The sequence below is a fragment of the Anguilla rostrata genome, chromosome 2 (assembly GCF_018555375.3).
Source record: "Anguilla rostrata isolate EN2019 chromosome 2, ASM1855537v3, whole genome shotgun sequence".
In the NCBI taxonomy this organism is placed as follows: Eukaryota; Metazoa; Chordata; class Actinopteri; order Anguilliformes; family Anguillidae; genus Anguilla; species Anguilla rostrata.
This window is the reverse complement of record NC_057934.1, coordinates 72,230,019-72,249,162: the sequence shown is the minus strand read 5'-3', so window position 1 is coordinate 72,249,162 and position 19,144 is coordinate 72,230,019. Positions and strand designations below refer to the sequence as shown.

Sequence of the window (19,144 nt, the reverse complement as noted above, 5' to 3'; positions counted from 1 at the left end):
GGCAAAGCAAGAGTAACAAGTGGTCTTGTGCACGTACGGTATCAAATGTCATATACAAAAAAGTTTTGCAATTTTTTGAAATAGGTCCATCATGACATGAAGACTGATTGAAAAGGGTGCATGGTGTTTCATTAAGAATTCATATTTTTTCCATAAGAACTGGTTTTGAGCAAAATTTCCAATTCTAGGCCTACTTAATAAATTTATTGTCAAATGTACTTTCTGATCATCTTAGACCACTGAGCAAAATTGCTTGAATTTCCACTAGCCGTAGAACATCCTTGTTTTCAACAGGGGTGGCTACTTAAAAGAAACACATGACATAATAAGCACTTACTCATTGTGTGTACTTAATTTTAGCTATCTAGCTATAACCCAATAACTGACCTCGGCTAACCAGCAAAACTCTTCATAGGCATACGTCCTGTCTCTCATATTAGGACTGACAGAATGGACAAGCTCGCCCTCAGACAAATTACGCTCCATATGGCCTGAAATGTTGTGGTTTTCAAGAGAGTTGGGTACGAGTAATGGATTGATCGATTACTCTTCGGTACGTATCTACTCGATGTTTTATACTCACTCATACTTTTTACGTACACTGTGCGGAACGTGGCTCCATTTATTAATTAATTATACCTATGTAAAAATATTAACGGAATAAGCCAAATCTTTCTTGAAACGTACGTTTGTTTACAAGTATGCTTATTGTTGGTGAGGCGTGGTATAAGCGGGATAATGTCCGAGTGGTTGAGCATTATGCCGTTTGAATGTCCTGTGCTGAGGGAAATTGCCCGATGCGAATTTACTAACCTCCGTCAATTGTAATGAAAACAAGCGTTTCAAAATATGCGGTTCCAAAGCAAAGGAAATGTCAGCCTGCCTAAGTATTCTAGAAAATACCCTATAGACTACCACTAATTACGAACGCCACTTTCTAGCTGACAACACAACATTGTGTCATAGCAGTTATCGTCGTATATAAGAGTGAGTGAACTTTTGCAGGCAGTATTCCCATATTCACCGTACACTGAGAAGTAATATACACGTCTCGGCCTATCAGAATAGAGTATTCAGCCAATCCGTTGTGTATTTTGGTCTTGTCGGCGTGCATTAATTTTTTGTTGAAAATAAAATTATTTGTGTCTTATCGGACCATGACAGTGTTCATTGACACAAAGTAAGCACTAAGACTTTATAGGCCTATTTCACATTTCACAGTTATGCCTAAGTGAAATATCTCTTTAATCGGCTAACTTGATGTGGTTAGCAAGCTAGATATTTAGCTTTCTGGCGAACCAGAGCTAACGTTATACTTACCTTCATAACCGAATATAAGCTTCTCTAAACTTGTATAGCCCTTGTCTAGTTTAGACCGCTTAATGTTCACTGGCAATGCTTCGACCATGCGGATAACATCGGACAGTGAACTTTGGCAGAGCTATTAGGGACTGTGAGAACACACGTCGCTGTTTAGGTTCAATTTTTCGCTGCCAGAAATAAACTTGCGTCCATAGCAACGGTAACCGGAAACAAAGTATTCCTACATCCGGTTTTGGTCGCCATCTTGTGAAATAGGCTTATTACGATGGAAAAACTTGGCTACGGGTGTGCGATCATTCATTTTCTATAGCTACAACCAATGCTGCCGCCCGGCCAAGATGCGTTCTAAAAAAATAAATTCCTCTTCATGCTAGGAATCGATTTTGGAGTCGAGGACATTGAACATTATGCGATCCGTTGATCTGTGAAATAACTGAAAATCACCATCCCTTGGGTTCACTCCTACACACAGTCATCATCTCTAAAAAATGCAAAACAAACCATGGTTCAGCTTGTTGCCAACAGATGGGGAATATTTTACGCGTTTCTACAAGTCAACAGAATTCTAGCCACAGAACTACACAAGTTACCACTATGCGCACATAGGAACTGGAGAGTGTAGAGTGGGCCATACAATGAAGCCTAGGAAGAAACGGGATATCGGAAATAACCATTATAGGAAAGAAAGTATTTGTTTGGATTTGGATTGGAAACTTATTGGCGAACACAACTAAAAGAACCGTTAAAGCATCAAGATTATTGGGGAAAAGAAACTTACCGATTCGGTCATTAATGAATTACTTCATTTCATTGGATATAACTTGGTACAGTTCCCAGAAGTAATGATCCATTATGCGTGTCCGCTATATCTGTGTTTTTAAAAAACGAAGTCGGAGTTTTGTAGAACGACCTGTATTTTCCGGTGCAGTTTCCGGAACGAGCTTCTTCGATGGTGTTTATTGGTACCTACCGACTGCATGGAAAGTGCATCACCGCCACCTACTGGAGCGTGGTGCAGATTACATGTGGTCAGATCAAGTGGTCAGGCAAGAGTGAGACCAAACTGTTGGGGAAGCACAGAATCATCTAGAATGTGATTATATGCTGTAACATTAAGATTTGCCTTCACTGGAACTAAGGGGCCTAGCTGAAACCACAAAAAACAGCCTCAGAGCAAGAGGTGTCCAGATACTTTTGGTCATATAGTGTATAAACCATTTTCCAGATCTTTGATGCTCACATTTGCAATTATACAGCCTTAAATAGAACACCCTCTACGTGGGCAAGGATTGGCCACATTTGGCATCCATTCAAAGTGGTTAAAAACAGTTGTGTGACTTGGATAAAATATAGCTCAAAGACAAATTCATTGCTGAAATATAATATAGAATTTGAATAAATACATGTAAACATTTGACAACAATGGAAAATAGCTTCTGAGAAAGCAATATGAATGTAACAAAAAAAGAACAGTGTGGCGGCAGTGTAGTATGATGGGTAAGGAGTTGGTCTTGTAACCAAAATGTCACAGGTTTGATCCCAGGTAGAACGCTGCTGTTGTACGGTTGAGCAAGGTGCTTCAGTATGCAGCTGTATAAATGAATGCAATGCATATGCAAAAAAAAAAAGAAATGTGCAAGTCACTCTGGATAAGAGTCTGCTGAATGCCTGTAATGTAATGTAACCAGATGTATTTGCCATACAAACTTTTGCAAGGGTGTAACTATAACACATCCACCCACATTTGAATATTGGGGATGACAAATCTTGTTCTCATGCAAAATAAAGGTGTACCTCAATAAAAGAAGGCTGAAGTTCCTTCTTGTTAATGTCAAGTAAATGATTCAGATGATGATTTTCAGAAAACATTTTTACTCTAAAAAAAATAGTTTACGTGCTCAGACACAATGAAAATGAGTAACACAAATCACATTTTATGATTCAAATTTATTTATTGCACAATTAGTGTTATGACCTATGTGCAACAGGAATAAAAATATACTTATAAACAGAGATAGAAAATCAGGAAGTAAATGACACATTGCTTTACAAAGGATATATACATTTATAGAGAAATTTACATAACGTAAAGGCCTTGTATGTGCACATTCACAATGCAAAATTATTTAATACACAATTAAAATACTAAATTCAAAGAAAAAAAAAAACAAAAAAAAAAAACAAGTGAAACAATGACCCAATCTCACATAAAACATACTGAAGTATAATAATCAGACACAGTGCAGCCTCCACATTGGCAGCAAAATACTGAAAAGGCCAGTACTTTCAAGTTCATTTCCAGAGTACATGTTGGCAATGCATACTACCTTGTTTCTTACTACTGTATATGCAAACAGTTTTCAAATGGTTTCTCTCAAACAATTGGTGTCAAATTAATCATCAAAAATATCAGAGCTTGACTACATGGGAAATTACTTATTCTAAAGAATAAAATAGGAAAAACACTTGTTACTGAAGAAAAACTTGATTGCAGTTTTACCCAGTTATTGTGCTGTTTTTCAAATGAAAAATATGATATCCAAGACATGATAAACAAGGAATACCATAGGGGGGACAATACACTGAACAACAAGAAAAGTTTACGACAAAAAAGCAGGTGACAAAAATAACTCATTATAAGAGCAAATTTCCCCCATAAAACTTAGTACCGTACAGTGGTGCTTTGATGAGAAGGCTCTGATGCAAAGTCCCTTTATCCTGTAGAAAAGCTTTATTTATTTTTTTACCAGAATAATTTGAAATTAATATGCATGTTGGATTTAAACAATTAAAATAATATATGTGGCTTAGAATTATAATGTTCACAATGGGAAGAGAAAACTTTAAAAACATATTATTATATATTTGAAGTTGTTTAAAAATATTAATTTATAATTTCATCATCTAGCAAGGGATTTTTTGCCAAAGCAACTTACAAAAGTACATTTTGCATGCTAAGCAAACTTCTCACACTGACTGGTTACATTAATTCAGTTTCTGAATTTAATCTGTTGTTGAAAGGAACATGATGAACCACTGTGGTAATGACTTTTCACAATTATGATTTTTTTTCTGGTATCACTTCAAACCATATGGGGTATTTTGAACCATTCCTCAATAAACAAACTCACACAACACTCCTTTTTACAGTATTTTTGGCCAAGATTATGAACCAAATATTAAATATTTCAATGATAAATATTGAGGCCAGCTGAAAGTTTTGATATTTTTCAACAGAAACTCAAAACTTTCCTTTTTACCTTTGCTTCAATATGATTTTCTTTGTTTTCTGGAATACAATTTTTTTTATTTAGCCATTTATTTTACGATTTTTATCTTAAATTTTCATGTGTACCACTGTTTTTTTGGTCGCTATTAAAATTTTATTTAAAAATTTTTTAAAAGCAATTCCCATAGTGTGTGAATGAATATGTACAACCCTGAATTGATACTCCGGTGGAAATTTACATGAGATTTTGTTAAATAACAAGTCCCAAGCTCAAGACATGTGTAGGGTTTTTCATTGTTATGCCAGCAGCCATACCACCACACACTCTGCTCCTGTCAACTGTCTGAAGCTAAGCAGGTGTGGGCTTGGTTAGTACTTGGATGGGAGACCACCAGGAAGTGGAAGTGGTGTTGGTAGGCCAGCATGGGGCAATCTTCCCTCTGGTTAAATAAAACCCCAATGCACCAGTGACGGGGACACTGTGCTGTAGGAGATGCTGCGTTTCGGATGAGACGTTAAACCGAGGTCCTGACTCACTGTGGTCATTAAAGATCCCATGACACTATTCGCAAAGAGTAGGGGGTTCCCTGGTGTCCTGGCTAAAATCCAAGATTTGGCTCTTGCCAAAACTTGCCACCTCATCATCCCGATTTAATTGGCTAAAAAACGTTCTCTCCCTCCAGTGGAGCTGCTCAGTGGCCAACAATGGAGGATTGTGGTTGTGCTGGGCAGCTCCCAGGTGTGAATGTGTATGAGTGTGAAGCAGGGCATTCCTGTAAAAGAGCATCCGTGCACAGTGAACCTACCCTGGGTAAAAAAAAAGGTTCAATAAAAAGCAAATAAATTCTCTGGTGTTTAATGTAGATTTTGGGAAAAAAAAGACACACTGAGGACTTTCGCTGGGAATTTTACCTTGTGGCAATTACAATGCAACAATGACAAACCTACCCACTGGCCCACATCAATGGTCTGTCATTTGTTTATCAGAAAGCATTGTTTCTGAAAAACACATCCCAAAAGAAATACATTTTTTTGGGCTTTTCATCTGTATGAATTCTCTGGCACAATGTTCAGTTTCCTGCACTGTATACACTCGTAGGCAAACTTTATATTAAGACACTTACAACACTAAATACAAAAGTAGTGCTCTTCATCCATGAGAACATGCTGACAAATATTTAAATTTGTTTATGTATTCAAACATTTCCCACACCGAGTACACTAACAGTAGACCGTTTTACCTATATGAATCTCCTTGTGACGATTTAAATCAATTTTTCGGGAAAAACAATTCCCACACTCAGTACATTTGTATGGCTTTTTACCTGAATGAATTTTCTTGTGGCGATTTAAAATAGATGTTGTAGAAAAGCACTTCCCACACTGAGAACATTTGTAGGGCTTTTCACCTGAATGAATTTTCTTGTGGCTATTTAATGCACCTATGTGATAAAAACACTTCCCACACTCAGTACATCTGTAGGGATTTTCACCTGTATGAATCATCTTGTGGCGATTTAAAGCACTTTTCTGTGAAAAACACTTTCCACACAGAGTACATGTGTATGGCTTTTCACCTGTATGAATCACCTTGTGGCGATTTAAAGCACTTTTCTGTGAAAAACACTTTCCACACAGAGTACATGTGTATGGCTTTTCACCTGTATGAACAATCTTGTGGTCATTTAAAATACTTACTCGGGAAAAACACTTACCACACTCAGGACATTTGTAGGGCTTTTCACCTGAATGAATTTTCTGGTGGCTATTTAAAATAGATGTTGTAGAAAAGCACTTCCCACACAGAGGACATTTGTAAGGCTTTTTACCTGCATGAATCATCTTGTGGTGATTTAATGCACCTATGCGGGAAAAACACTTCCCACACTCAGTACATTTGTACGGCTTTTCACCTGTGTGAATCATCTTGTGGCGATTTAAAGCACTTTTCTGTGAAAAACACTTTCCACACAGAGTACATGTGTATGGCTTTTCACCTGTATGAATCATCTTGTGGCGATTTAAAGCACTTTCCTGTGAAAAACACTTTCCACACAGAATACATATGTATGGCCTTTCACCTGTATGAACAATCTTGTGGTCATTTAAAATACTTACTCGGGAAAAACACTTTCCACACTGAGCACATACGTGTGGCTTTTCACCTGTATGAACAATCTTGTGGTCATTTAAAATACTCACTCGGGAAAAACACTTCCCACACTCAGTACATTTGTACGGCTTTTCACCTAAATGAATTTTCTGGTGGCTACTTAAAATAGATGTTGTAGAAAAGCACTTTCCACACAGAGTACATTTGTAGGGCCTTTCACCTGTATGAATTTTCTGATGCCTATTTAACACAGATGATGTAGAAAAGCACTTCCCACACACACTACATTTGTAGGGCTTTTCTTGACTATGAAAATGATGGTGGGTATTTAATTGAGATGATGTGGAAAAGCTATTTCCACACTGAGAACATTTGTAGGGCTTTTCACGAGTATGAAAACGATGGTGGGTATTTAATTGAGATGATGTGGAAAAGCAATTTCCACATTGAGAACATTTGTAGGGCTTTTCCCCTGTATGAATTCTCTGGTGGGTATTTAAATTAAATTTTCTGGAAAAGCACTTCTCACACTGAAAACATTTGTAGGGTCTTTTACCTGTATGGACTTGGTGATGGCTATTTAAACCAGATTTGGTATTAAAACACTTCTCACACTGTGTGCATTTGTATGGCTTTTCACTGGTATTAATTTCACTGTTGTTACTATGAAATGTCTCATTTTGAAAGAAATTCAAAAGATTTGGGCTTTTACTTGAATTAGTGATCATGGGCTCAGTTTTCACATTCGTTCTGTGGCAAATATTTTTTTTGCTACTGCCAACACTTTTCTCGACAATTCTCGTCTGACTAATCTCATTGTTCATATGACAGTGATGATTTAAGTCCCCAAATTGGGTTGGGTGATCAGGAATTTCTTCTTTTTTACAGTCTGTGTTTGGCTGTCCTGCACACTGCCACGGTTCAGTCTGGTCGTTATGATCAACACCAGCTCCAGTCATCACAGCATTCATGAGACCACTCACTAAACTTTCAGCAGACTCACACTTAATTTGATCCGATTCAATACTAATATAATTAACATCCAGCAAGCCACTAATGTGTTCTGCATTATGGTATCCTCCATCATCAGTCTCCGTTTTTATTTGGTCAGCATGCAAACTGATTACATATCCCAGCTCTGTACTGTCGAGCCTCTCTGTCTTAAGATCTCCAGTGTGGGTGGAGCCCAGATCAGTTTCTGTTTTAATCAGTGATATGTGTGTATGACGTACATCACTGACCCCGCTGTGTGCTGTAACACACTCTGGCTCCAGTGTGTTGAGTCCTGGTGCAGCACACTCTGTCTCTGACTCTGCCATGTGGACACACTCCAGTCCACTGAGTTCCTCTTCTTTCTTTCTGATCCTGTGCTGCTCAGTGAGCTCTGGTAGTGTTCTCTCAGTGTCCTGTTTCAGACAGACTCCTGCCTGCATCATACTGCTGCTCAGAGGTGTGCAGACATGCAGCTCCTGGAGGGAAACAGGGGAAGGGATTTAGTCCTAATCAAACAGGCCGTACTGCAGCAGCTGCCACATTCTTTACAATATGCAGTCCTGCAGATACCTATCAGACCACAGGGATGTGTGCTTGCACTATGAGGTGGGAAACCCCACTTCCTCATTACTCATCTACCACCATGGTCTGAAGACGCATCTCTTCAGACTATACCTGGACTAACTGCCACCACTCTTCAGATCATTTCACTTAAATTCCCATCTTTCATACCACTCATGTTAGGCTACATGTTCCTCCAGTCCAGCACTTATTGTACTTTGTATTATGGTTTTAATGTAGTAGCTTGTACTGCCCCCGAGTTTGACTTAGCATAAGTTAGGTCAAAATAATGTTCACTGTGTGAACTGGACAGTGTTCTTAGCTATGAATACCTGTACAAAATGAGTACTGTATCTTATCAAACCTGTGTTTTTTAGATGTTCCAATGACCTTGATATGCACTTTTGTACATCACTTTGGATAAAAGCACCAGCTAAGTAAATGTAATGTAACATTTTATGTATTATTTAATTATGTGATATTATGGTTTTATGTAGCCTGCCTATTGTAGGTTAATGTATACACCAACTCATCAGCAACGTGGTTGTAAGAAAGGCATTGTTATTCATGCTGAATAGCATCAGCATTATTTGTCATTGTATTGGAATATAATCGGTATATTTAAAGTGTATCGGTGTATATTTACAGTTGATGTAGCCTACGACAGTCCTGTTAACTATTCTGGCCGCAAAGGTTTCTGGGGCGCATCTAGCTCGTGTTTCAGAGCAGCGATGGTTTCCCGCACTGTCCTATTTTTTACAGTCTCTGGCACTGTCACAAGCTTGGGACCACCTATGTCTGCCATATTGTTTGCCCGCCATTTGGACTTTTTTAATTTCGGTGCGGAACAGCTGTAGCTCCAAATCTAAAGCGTTACGACATCTCGTAAACTCATTTACGGCAAGTGGCTAGAAGACATCCATGGCGAAACAACTAAGTAATCCGACATTACATTACATTACATTATATTATAGGCATTTAGCAGACGCTCTTATCCAGAGCGACGTACAACAAGTGCATAGGTTCATGATGTAGAGGTGCAAAAGAAACACTAGAGTGAAGTAAGGATCGTAGTGCCAGAAGTGACACATCGATCAGGACTCCAACCCTGTAGAGTAAGCTTGTTCAGCAGCAAGAATCTACAAGTACAAACTAGCACTGGAATCACATTAATCACACCTAATCAGACAAAAACAATCTGCAGATACACTAACAATCAATTATCCTAACTAGGTACAGTGAGCTGACTATAGGCTAGGGAGGGTGGGAGAGGTGTAGCCGAAGAGATGAGTCTTCAGTCTGCGTTTGAAGGTGGTGAATTCTCTGCTGTTCTGACCGTCACGGGGAGGTCATTCCACAGCGGGGGCCAGGACAGACAGCAGACGGAGCGGGAAGTACAGACGCGAAGAGGGGAGGTGCCAAGCGTCCAGAGGTGGCAGAACGGAGAGGTCTGGCTGGGGGGTCTGATGATCCTCTGAATGTACCTGGTGCTGACCCTTAGCTGCCTGGTATGCAAGCACCAAGGTCTTAAATTTGATGCGAGCCATAACAGGCAGCCATGGAGGTCAGTGAGCAGGGGTGACATGGGAATGTCTGGGGAGGTTGTAGACCAGACGCGCTGCAGCATTCTGGTGAGCTGCAGGGTCTGAGCGATGCTGGCAGACCAGCAGTAGTGAGTTGCAGTAGTCAGGCGGATAGACCATCACTTGAACCAGGAGCTGGGTTGCGTAGGTGGTGAGGAAGGGGCGGATTCTCCGGATGTTGTACAGGAAGAACCTGCACGTTCGACTCACCGCCGTGATGTTCTGGGAGAGACCGTCAGGTCTAGTTTTTATCAGTGAGGGGAGGGTCTGAACTTCATAATGGACAATATTATCTATCTGGGCATTCATAAAAATATTCTTTCACCACTCAAAAATCGTATTCCGTCATAGCAACAAGATAAACCCGACAATAGCCCTAAGATATGCCAATACGGCAGTGAAAACGCTGCTCACTGAGTAACGAAATAAACGAGACAACGTTTTAAAAAATGAAGGCATGTCATTCTACAGTCAATATCTGGGACTATATATTGAATAAATATACAACATTACCATTGGTTTTACAGGTAGAGATGTCCCCTTTGAACTTTTTAAAAACATTTTTAAAATTTCCAATTTGAATGCCCTACGCTGAGGGAAATCGTCCGAAGCGAATGTACCACCTCCGTCAATTGTAATGAAAACATGCGTTTCAAAATATGCACTTCCACGGCAAAAGAAATGTCAGCCTGCTTAAGTATTCTAGCAAACATCCCATACATAGACTTCCGCTAAGCAACGAACGCCAGTTTCTAGTATGCCACTAGAATTACCTAATATTAAAATTCAGTTCGGTTTTTAAGTCAACATTGTGTCACAGCATGTTTGCTACCGCGGTGATTGAACTTTTGCAGGCACAACTCCAGTGTCACCGTACATGGAGAAATAATATACATGTCACAGCCAGAATTGAGTATTCAGCCAAGCCGCTGTGTATTTTGGTTTTGTGTGCGTGCAACAATTTAGTTGAAAATAAAATTATTTGTGTCTTATCGGACCATGGCTCTATTTGTTGACACAAAGTAAGCACTAAGACTTTATGCTGATAGACAAACGTGGGTACTAGTGTTTACATTTTCTACAGCCCGCCCAAGATGCGTTCTAAAAATAGGTGCCTCTCCATGCTGTGGATCGATTTTGGAATCGAGCACATTGAACATTATGCGATCGGTCGATGTGTGAAATAACTGAAAATCACTATCCCTCGTGTAGGCTACACCCCATACACACAGTCTTATCCTCATCCGTAAAAAGTCAACATATGTTTGCAAGACAAACCATGGTGCAGCATGTTGTTAAGATGAGACTACTTCACGCATTTCTATAAGTGAATCCTATTCTAGCCACAAAACTACACCAGTTCTTATCATAGTGCGTACAAGGGAACCGGAGAGGGTAGATGTGGCCAGGCAATGAAGCCTAGGAAGTAACGGGATATCGTAAGTAAACACTGCAGAATGGAACGCAGCCCGATTTGAAAATTACTGGTGAACAAAATTAACAGAACCGTTAAAGGATCAAGGGTATTAGGCAAAAAAACTTACCGGTTTGGTCATTAATAAATTACTTAATTTAACTGGATATAACTTGATACAATTCTCGGAGGCGAGTAATCCACTGTCCTAGTTCGCCATATCTGTTTGTTTGTTAAAAAAAAAAAAAAAACGAAGTCGGAGTTCTGTAGAACAACCTGCATCTTCCAGCGCAGTTTCCGGAACGAGCTTCTTCGATGGTGTTTATTGGCAGCCGATAATATGAACGGAAGATACATTACCGCCACCTACTGTGCTGGAGTGTGGCGCAGATTAGGCGTGGTTTCTGATTGATCAGGTGGACAGGCAAGAGAGCAAAAAGAGCAGAGACACCAGGCCTGAACCCCCAAATAGAAAGGTTAAAAAAAACTCCCAGTGGGGAGAAAACCCTCAAACAGTGGCGAGAAAAAACTCCCCAATGGGAAGAAATCTTGACAAAGCGGGAGCCCATCCTCCACTGGTCACCCTGGTGTAAAGCAGTGGTTTTCAACCCTAGTCCTTGGGGCACACTGTGTATGGTTGGTTTTCGTTCCAACCACAGTTGCAATCTTAGAATTTTAACAAGCTATTATTTTTCCTTAATTGGGTGCTTCTCATGTCAGAGGGATTATTTGCCCACTTAAGCCACCTTGTGTCAGAAATAGCTATGCATGCCATAAAGAATAAAAGTCCCATATTCACATTGCGCTATACTGGAGACAATTACGTAAAGAAGTTAAAAAAAACTTTTTAACTAATCAAAATAAAGACTGAGGCAAATCAACAGGTTCCTAATTGGGAAAAGTGTGGACACCTGGCCACTAAATCTAATCACTTGAACAAAGAATTCAAAAACAAAGAAAATAATGACGAGTCAAACCTGTATTGTGCTAATTAGTTTAAGGGAAATAGTATGCACTTAAAGCACTTAAGCACGTGTTCAGCAACCTAATTAGGAGCCTATTAATTCCCCTTGTTAATTTGATCTGTTAAAAATGTTACCTCTTTTCAAGTGATTGTTTGCAATCACTTTAAAAGCAACACAATAACATAATGGGATTTTATTCTTCATGCCATGCATAGCAATTTCTGAAATAATGTGGCTTAGGTGAGGTGAAAGCTAACAGGAATAGACCAAATGGTATAGTTCAGAGTAGTGCAGTTTAGAGGAGCCGGATGATGGATCTGGAGCTGCAGACAGTGTCAAGGCATGGGCAGGGAAGGAACAGGGCTGAAGCAGTACATGGCCATGAAGTGAAGAGGGGGACTGGCGCAATCTTAAAATAGTCTATGACAGCAAAGTGGGACACTAGCATCCACGCTACATATTATAGAGTTATTTTGCGAATATGAGGAACAATTTCGTACATAAAAATGTCTAGGATGATTTGTGAATCGTGATTTCGCATTCTAACCTCAATGATGTAATCTAGCTAATATTGTAGCGCTACTGCCAGGAATACATCTTTTGCATCACAAACTGACTAGGGCAGGCTGAATCCATGGAAAGGTTTCTCCATTAAGCACTTCTGATATAGTGTGTGGATTGCGAACAATTTACATGCATGTTGGGATGGCAGGTATGCCATCTCGCCAAGTTACGCCTTGGTGGTGCGGTATGCCCCATACCTATACAGCACGGAGAGTTTTCCCCTTTTCTGGTTTTTCCTGTACAGAAATAACCACACTGACCACAGAATCTCAGACTGTAAAAAATATTCATTTTTGTACCTTTTGACCCTATTTCAACAGACAGAATTCACAAACAACTTCGCTAGTCTGCATGTGAAGGAGTGGCCCTTCACAAGCTTGTTAGTTGTTTAACTGATTGTATTTATTGTTTAATTAAATAGTTTAATTTAATTGATTTGATTTGTTAATTGGAGGCAACTGAAACCCAGCTGCAACGGATTGGCTCAGCCTATTTAAGTGTCTGTTAGTAGGGACAGAGGGAGAGAAGGTGAGCCGCTAACAGTTGTACTGCTGGTATTTAAAAAAAAAAAAAAATATATATATATATATAAATAAATAAATAAATAAATAAATTTAGTCCTTTTTACAAGTCTTGTTTTACTCAGTTGTTTTTAAGCCTTTTTTATACTGCACAACAAAGCTCAAAATTTAGGGGATTTAGCGTTTTCTTATTCTTCTTTTTCCTGCCAGATTACATCACAATGTCTCTCCATTGAACATTTACCGACACCAGCCAATCCTTTACCTACACCAGACAATTTAAATATCTCACACACGCAAAATGGACTTATCCTTTTGCCCAAGAAAATTTCCTGTCAGAACAGCTAGTAAGTTCATGGCTCACTGGTAACGTTGTGGACTTGGGACTGCTGAACTTCAGGATTGCCAGGCCACATCGAATACAACCAGAGCTGAGACTGCCTTTTTTAAAACCACAAGCACATTTCACAAAGAAAATTCATGCCCACCATATACTAGGTTTTAATCTTACAAACCTATCCAGACACATTTGCCCCAATCATGTACTATAGGCTTGATATTCTGATGAAGTGTTGCCAACTAAGAACAATAGTGCAATTTCCTCTGCAATGTTAAACAATTACATATCTTCTTTCTGGACAGAATATTCAAAACAAAACAATTTTATTCATGCATTCTATTCAAGACGTGCTTCCCAAAGCGATGCATGTATGCAGTTCATTAAACATATTGAGTAGTAATTAAAAAAAAACATACATTGCTGTAAAACAGCTCAAATTATTCCCACTATAAATGCACACTTCGATATAGCACATGCTTTGAATGACCACGTTCTCTTCACGTGGTAAGATTAAAAAACACAGGGCCAAGAAGAAAGAATTGAAAGATTTTAGGAAGCATTGGGTAGCAGCATTGCATTTCATGTGTGTTAGCTAAGGCAGTCAATATTGTTTATTGTAACTTGGTGCAATTTTGATATCAGTACATCTAATGGCAGGCCTAGATTTTGCGAGTGTTAATGACTCATACTGCTTTGTGTGTGAGTCACTTGGCATTTTTCTACATTGAAAACGTGTTTTTCTTCAGATTCAAATGACTGCGCAGGTTGACACTTCAGGGCTGCACAACCTGGAAGAGTTTTTCCCCAATAGCGAGCCCCAAGGCATCTCCAAATCAGTGCACTTGTCAACTACCCAGTATACAACTTGCACACTCAATAGTAGGGAAGTGTGCCAATTCGGACACATCCCCAGTATGATTTGTTGAAACTTCCCCTTTGCCATTGTAGCTTGGCAGTTTTTGATGCACAAAAAAAAAAAAATCAGGATTTCTGCCCATATACTGATACACAATCTGCATTAATTACCGTCTTTGGATACTGGTTGTATTATGTATTTTTGCTATTTTTTCATTGTCAGATGGAGTAAGAAACTAGAGCCGCGTTTCCACCGCAGGAACTATACCCCGGAACTAGGAACCTTTTGAGGAACTCGGTGCGTTTCCACCGCAGGAACTAGGGTCTAAATTTAGTTCCTGGGGCTTTATTTTACCCCCCAAAAGGTTCCTGCTCAGGGGGTAGTACTTTCCGAAAGTACAGGAACCTTTTGGGTGGAGCTTGCAGCGCGGAACATTTCTGATTGGTCGAGTACTCGCAGCATTTGTGTTGTATTTATTTTCTGCCATTACCCGCCATGTTTGAAAATATGCAGAGGCAAACCAATTTATTTTCATAATAACTTCAAATCAAACTTGTATGTTATGCGGCGCAGTAGCCTACTTTTGGTTATAGCCTGCCAACGTCTTGGAATTATAACGTGTGCTCTTCTGCTCTTTTCTTGCTTTAGTATTCGTTTTATAAAATGCTAAGCATTCATGCTGGGACAGCATATTACGTACTAAAACATTCAAACGGATTAATTCGGTTGCTGAATATTTTCTTCCGGATTTTCTTTGTTAGCCCGTTGTAATTGACTCAAAACGTTTGATACAGATGTGAGGTATGCGGTAGTTCTGCGTAATTAACATTGGTGATACAGTACAAGCAAACTGGAAATCACCTTCCGGTTAATTCTAGTAATCTTCCCTTTAGCTTTTTCAGACTGCCGTAATTTTACTCAATTTTACTGCCATTTTTCAATTCCACGAAAAGACCAGGAAGACTATGGACTAATTTATGGTGCATGGTTCGCATCTGGAGGGCACACTTCGCTGCTCGGCTAGCAGTAACTTCGAAGGAAAGCAAACGGTGGCTGTACCACTACTAATTTACATTTTCACGCAAGTCCGAGTTTTCGTTCTATTCTTGCCATTTTGCGATTAGCCTATATGGAATTGACGACGAGAAAGTAATCAAACAGCAAATTGTTTACAACGTGTGCATGTTTTCTGCTGCTGTTGCCAGTTATACATATAAATGTGAATGCATTCTGTCGCTTCGGATGTCAAGACATGAAAGCGAATGTTTGCATAAAAACATAATGAATGTGTTTGAGAGGATATATGAAAATCAATAAATACAAAAGTAACCATATATAGTCATTGTTGGTAACCCGTTGTATAAGTGGAATAAACCCCTCCGGGCTGTCCCGGTTATTAGAAAATAATGTAGGCTACTTCGGTGGTAGTATGGGGTTACAGAAGAAATCATATGACAGATGGACCGACGACAACGTCGCTTTTTCATACGTCAGTGGGCCAATTTGCCTAATCTTCGCGGTACTTTAGACTCCAGTGGAAACGCAGACAACCATTGGCTGAAGGAACCTTTTAGTTCCTGGTAAAGTAGTTCCTGGGACTGAAAGTTCCGGGTAATTTTGGTGGAAACGCGGCTTAGCATGATCAACAAAATGGCTATATGAGGAAATTTCAAAGAATGCTACAACCTTTAAGAGGCTTGACTAGTATTTTGATTGGTATATTGACACAAAAGATTTATACTGTATACTGACCAGAAGTCAGAAAATGAAAATAATTGATATATTATGCCAATGTTTATGATGATTATGAATATGGTGATGAGGACCAATGCATGTTCCTAATGTTCTTCTAAATATTAATAAAATGCCAAAAATAAATCGCCTGAAATAAATTCCTTAGAATGTTCAATAATTGAATCAGATGAGTTTTAGAAAACATTCATTATTAAAAAAGTTTGCATGTTCTGACACATTAAAAATTCTTAAAACGATTAATAAAATTCACACCCCATATGAGTCAAACATATTGTACAATTGAACAAAGTGTTACAAGTTATGGACAGCAGGAATTCATCTACATTTATACACAGGAAGCAAAGGAGAAAGCATGACACATTGAAGATTATGAGAGTTTATGCAAATATTTACATGGCAGAGGCCATGGACTGAGAACATTCACAGTGTAAAATTATTTCATGCAGAATTGATAAACAACAAAAAATATTAAAGAGTGAAACAAAGATCCACAACTAATGTATGATAAAACATGCTGTCAAAAATTGAATAATTACATAGTAGTTTTAGCACACATACACATTAAAGCCTCTACATTGGCAGTAGCAGGAAAAATGCCAGAACCATAAGTTCATAAGTTTGCAACACATATTCAGAATACAAGTTTGCAATAAAGATAACAATTTCTTTCTACAGTGCATCCAAACTGTTTTAAAATTGTATTTTTTTTTTTCAAACAAGTTACCCTAGTGCCAATTCAATCATCAAAAAATAACAGCCTTCCAAATACAAGGGAATTATTTTCAAAAAAACAAAATGGTCAAACACGTGTTATTAAAGAAAAATGGGATCCCGGCTTGCCCCAGTTGTTTTCAACTGATTGTCTAGAATATGATCAACCAGGAAAAGTATACACTGCGCTACTATACAACAGGAAAGGTTCTCAAAAACTGCAGTTGCAAGATTAAAAAATTAATTCATTACAAGCGCAAAGTTCCACAACCTCATATTGGAAAAAGCTGGCAATTTTATACTATATGCTTGATTTAGACAGTTCAACTGCATGATAGCAAATTATAATGGTTCATAATATTAACAGAAATAAAACCAAAGTGAATGTATGTTTATATATATAAAGTGATATATACATGAATTGTATATGTGAGCCCAAATAATTAATTCCATTAGGTTTAGTTCAACATTGGAAAATTCCACAAGTCAAACACAGGTTCTCACACTGAACAGAATACAGATTAAGGCTTTTAATCTGTACGCTCATTAATATTAAACTTGTATTTTGTATTAAAACATTTCCAACACAGGAGTACACTAATTCTAGATGTTTTCACCTGAATGAACAATCTTGTGGCTATTTAAATAACTTTTCTTTGAAAAACACTTCCCACAGTGAGGACAATTGTATCGCTTTTGACCTGAATGAATCATCATGTGGTTCTTTAAAACACTATTTCGAGAAAAACACTTCCCACACTCTGCACATTGGTAGGGTTTTTCACCTGAATGAATCACCATGTGGCCATTTAAAATACTATTTCGGGAAAAACACTTCCCACATTGAGTACATTCAAAGGGCTTTTCACCTGTATGAATTCTCGCGTGTCTATCTAAATCAGTTTTTGTATAGAAACACTTATCACACTGAATACATGCGTAGGGCCTTTCACCTGTATGAATTCTCACGTGCCTATTTAGACCATATTTGGAATGAAAACACATTGTACACTGTGTACATTGGTAGGGTTTTTCACTTGAATGAATTACCTTATGGTAATTAAAGGCACTTCTCAATGAGAAACACTTCCCACACTCAGTACATTTGTAGGGTTTTTCACCCGTATGAATCATCTTGTGGTCATTTAAAACACTATTTTGGGAAAAACACTTCCCACACTCAGTACATTTGTAGGGTTTTTCACCCGTATGAACCATTTCGTGGCACTTTAAAGCCTGTTTCTGTCTAAAACACTTCTCACACTGAGTACATTTATATGGCTTTTCGCCTGTATGAATCATCTTATGATAAGTTAAAAGACTTTTCTTTGAAAAACATTTCCCACACTGAGTGCATTTGTTCAGGTTTTTATTTGAATTAGGTATCATGGGTGCCGTATGAATACTCTGGTGGCGAATTAAAGTACCTTGTTGGGTAAAGCACTTCCAACAGTGAATACATCTGTAGGGCTTTTCACCAGTATGAATTCTCATGTGTGTATTTAAATGAGATTTAACACTGAAACACTTATCACACTGAATACATCTGTAGGGCTTTTCACCTGTATGAATTCTCATGTGTGTATTTAAATATGATTTTAAAGTGAAACGCTTTTCACACTGAATACATTTGTAGGGTTTTTCACCTGTATGAGTTATTATGTGGATATTTAAGTCACCTTCCTGTGAAAAACACTTCTCACAATGTGTACACCTGTATGGCTTTTCACCTACACTAATTTCACTTTTATTTCTGCAAATTGTCTTCTGTTGAAAGAAATGCAATTGGTTGGGTTTTTTTGTTGAGTTAATTATCATGGGTGCTGTATGAATACTCCGGTGGCGATATAAATAAAACATTCGGGAAAATCCCTTCCCACACTCAGTACATTTGTAGGGTTTTTCACCTGTATGAGTCCTCTTGTGGGATATTAAAGTACTTTTCTGTGAGAAACACTTCTCACACTGTGTACACCTGTACGGCTTTTCGCCTGTATGAATCCTCTTGTGGACAATTAAAACACGTTTCTGTGAAAAACACTTCTCACACTGTGTACACCTATATGGCTTTTCACCTGTATTCATTTTTCTTTTATTTCTGTGAATTGTCTTCTTTTGAAAAAATAGGCTTGGGTCTTTATTTGACTTAATTATCATGGGTTCAGTTGTAACATTTGTTCCCTGGCAATCAATATGTTTTTTCCTACTGTTTGTAC

At 38.4% G+C, this 19,144-nt stretch overlaps 4 protein-coding genes across 6 annotated transcripts in view; 1 reads left to right on the top strand and 3 right to left on the bottom strand.

The window, feature by feature from the left end:
* LOC135249394 (zinc finger protein 257-like) overlaps nucleotides 1–2,273 on the bottom strand; it is a 97,760-nt gene extending 95,487 nt beyond the window's left edge. Inside the window, exon 1 of the mRNA XM_064325002.1 lies at nucleotides 2,102–2,273. The gene's annotated coding sequence lies outside the window, so the exon portion shown is untranslated. The remainder of the gene's footprint in view (nucleotides 1–2,101) is intronic.
* The window catches only part of LOC135249384 (zinc finger protein 665-like), a 78,796-nt gene that overhangs the window by 22,158 nt on the left and 37,494 nt on the right, over nucleotides 1–19,144 (top strand). The gene's annotated exons all lie outside the window — the stretch shown is intronic.
* Nucleotides 1–19,144, bottom strand: part of LOC135249382 (oocyte zinc finger protein XlCOF6-like) — a 156,255-nt gene that overhangs the window by 133,443 nt on the left and 3,668 nt on the right. The window lies entirely within an intron of this gene.
* On the bottom strand, nucleotides 3,251–12,008 carry LOC135249378 (oocyte zinc finger protein XlCOF6-like). The gene is made up of 2 exons (XM_064324957.1): nucleotides 11,347–12,008; nucleotides 3,251–8,134 (listed from the first exon to the last, which is right to left on the bottom strand). The coding sequence occupies exons 1-2, from the start codon at nucleotides 11,356–11,358 to the stop codon at nucleotides 5,774–5,776; spliced, it is 2,373 nt and encodes a 790-aa protein (XP_064181027.1). The 5' UTR covers nucleotides 11,359–12,008; the 3' UTR covers nucleotides 3,251–5,773.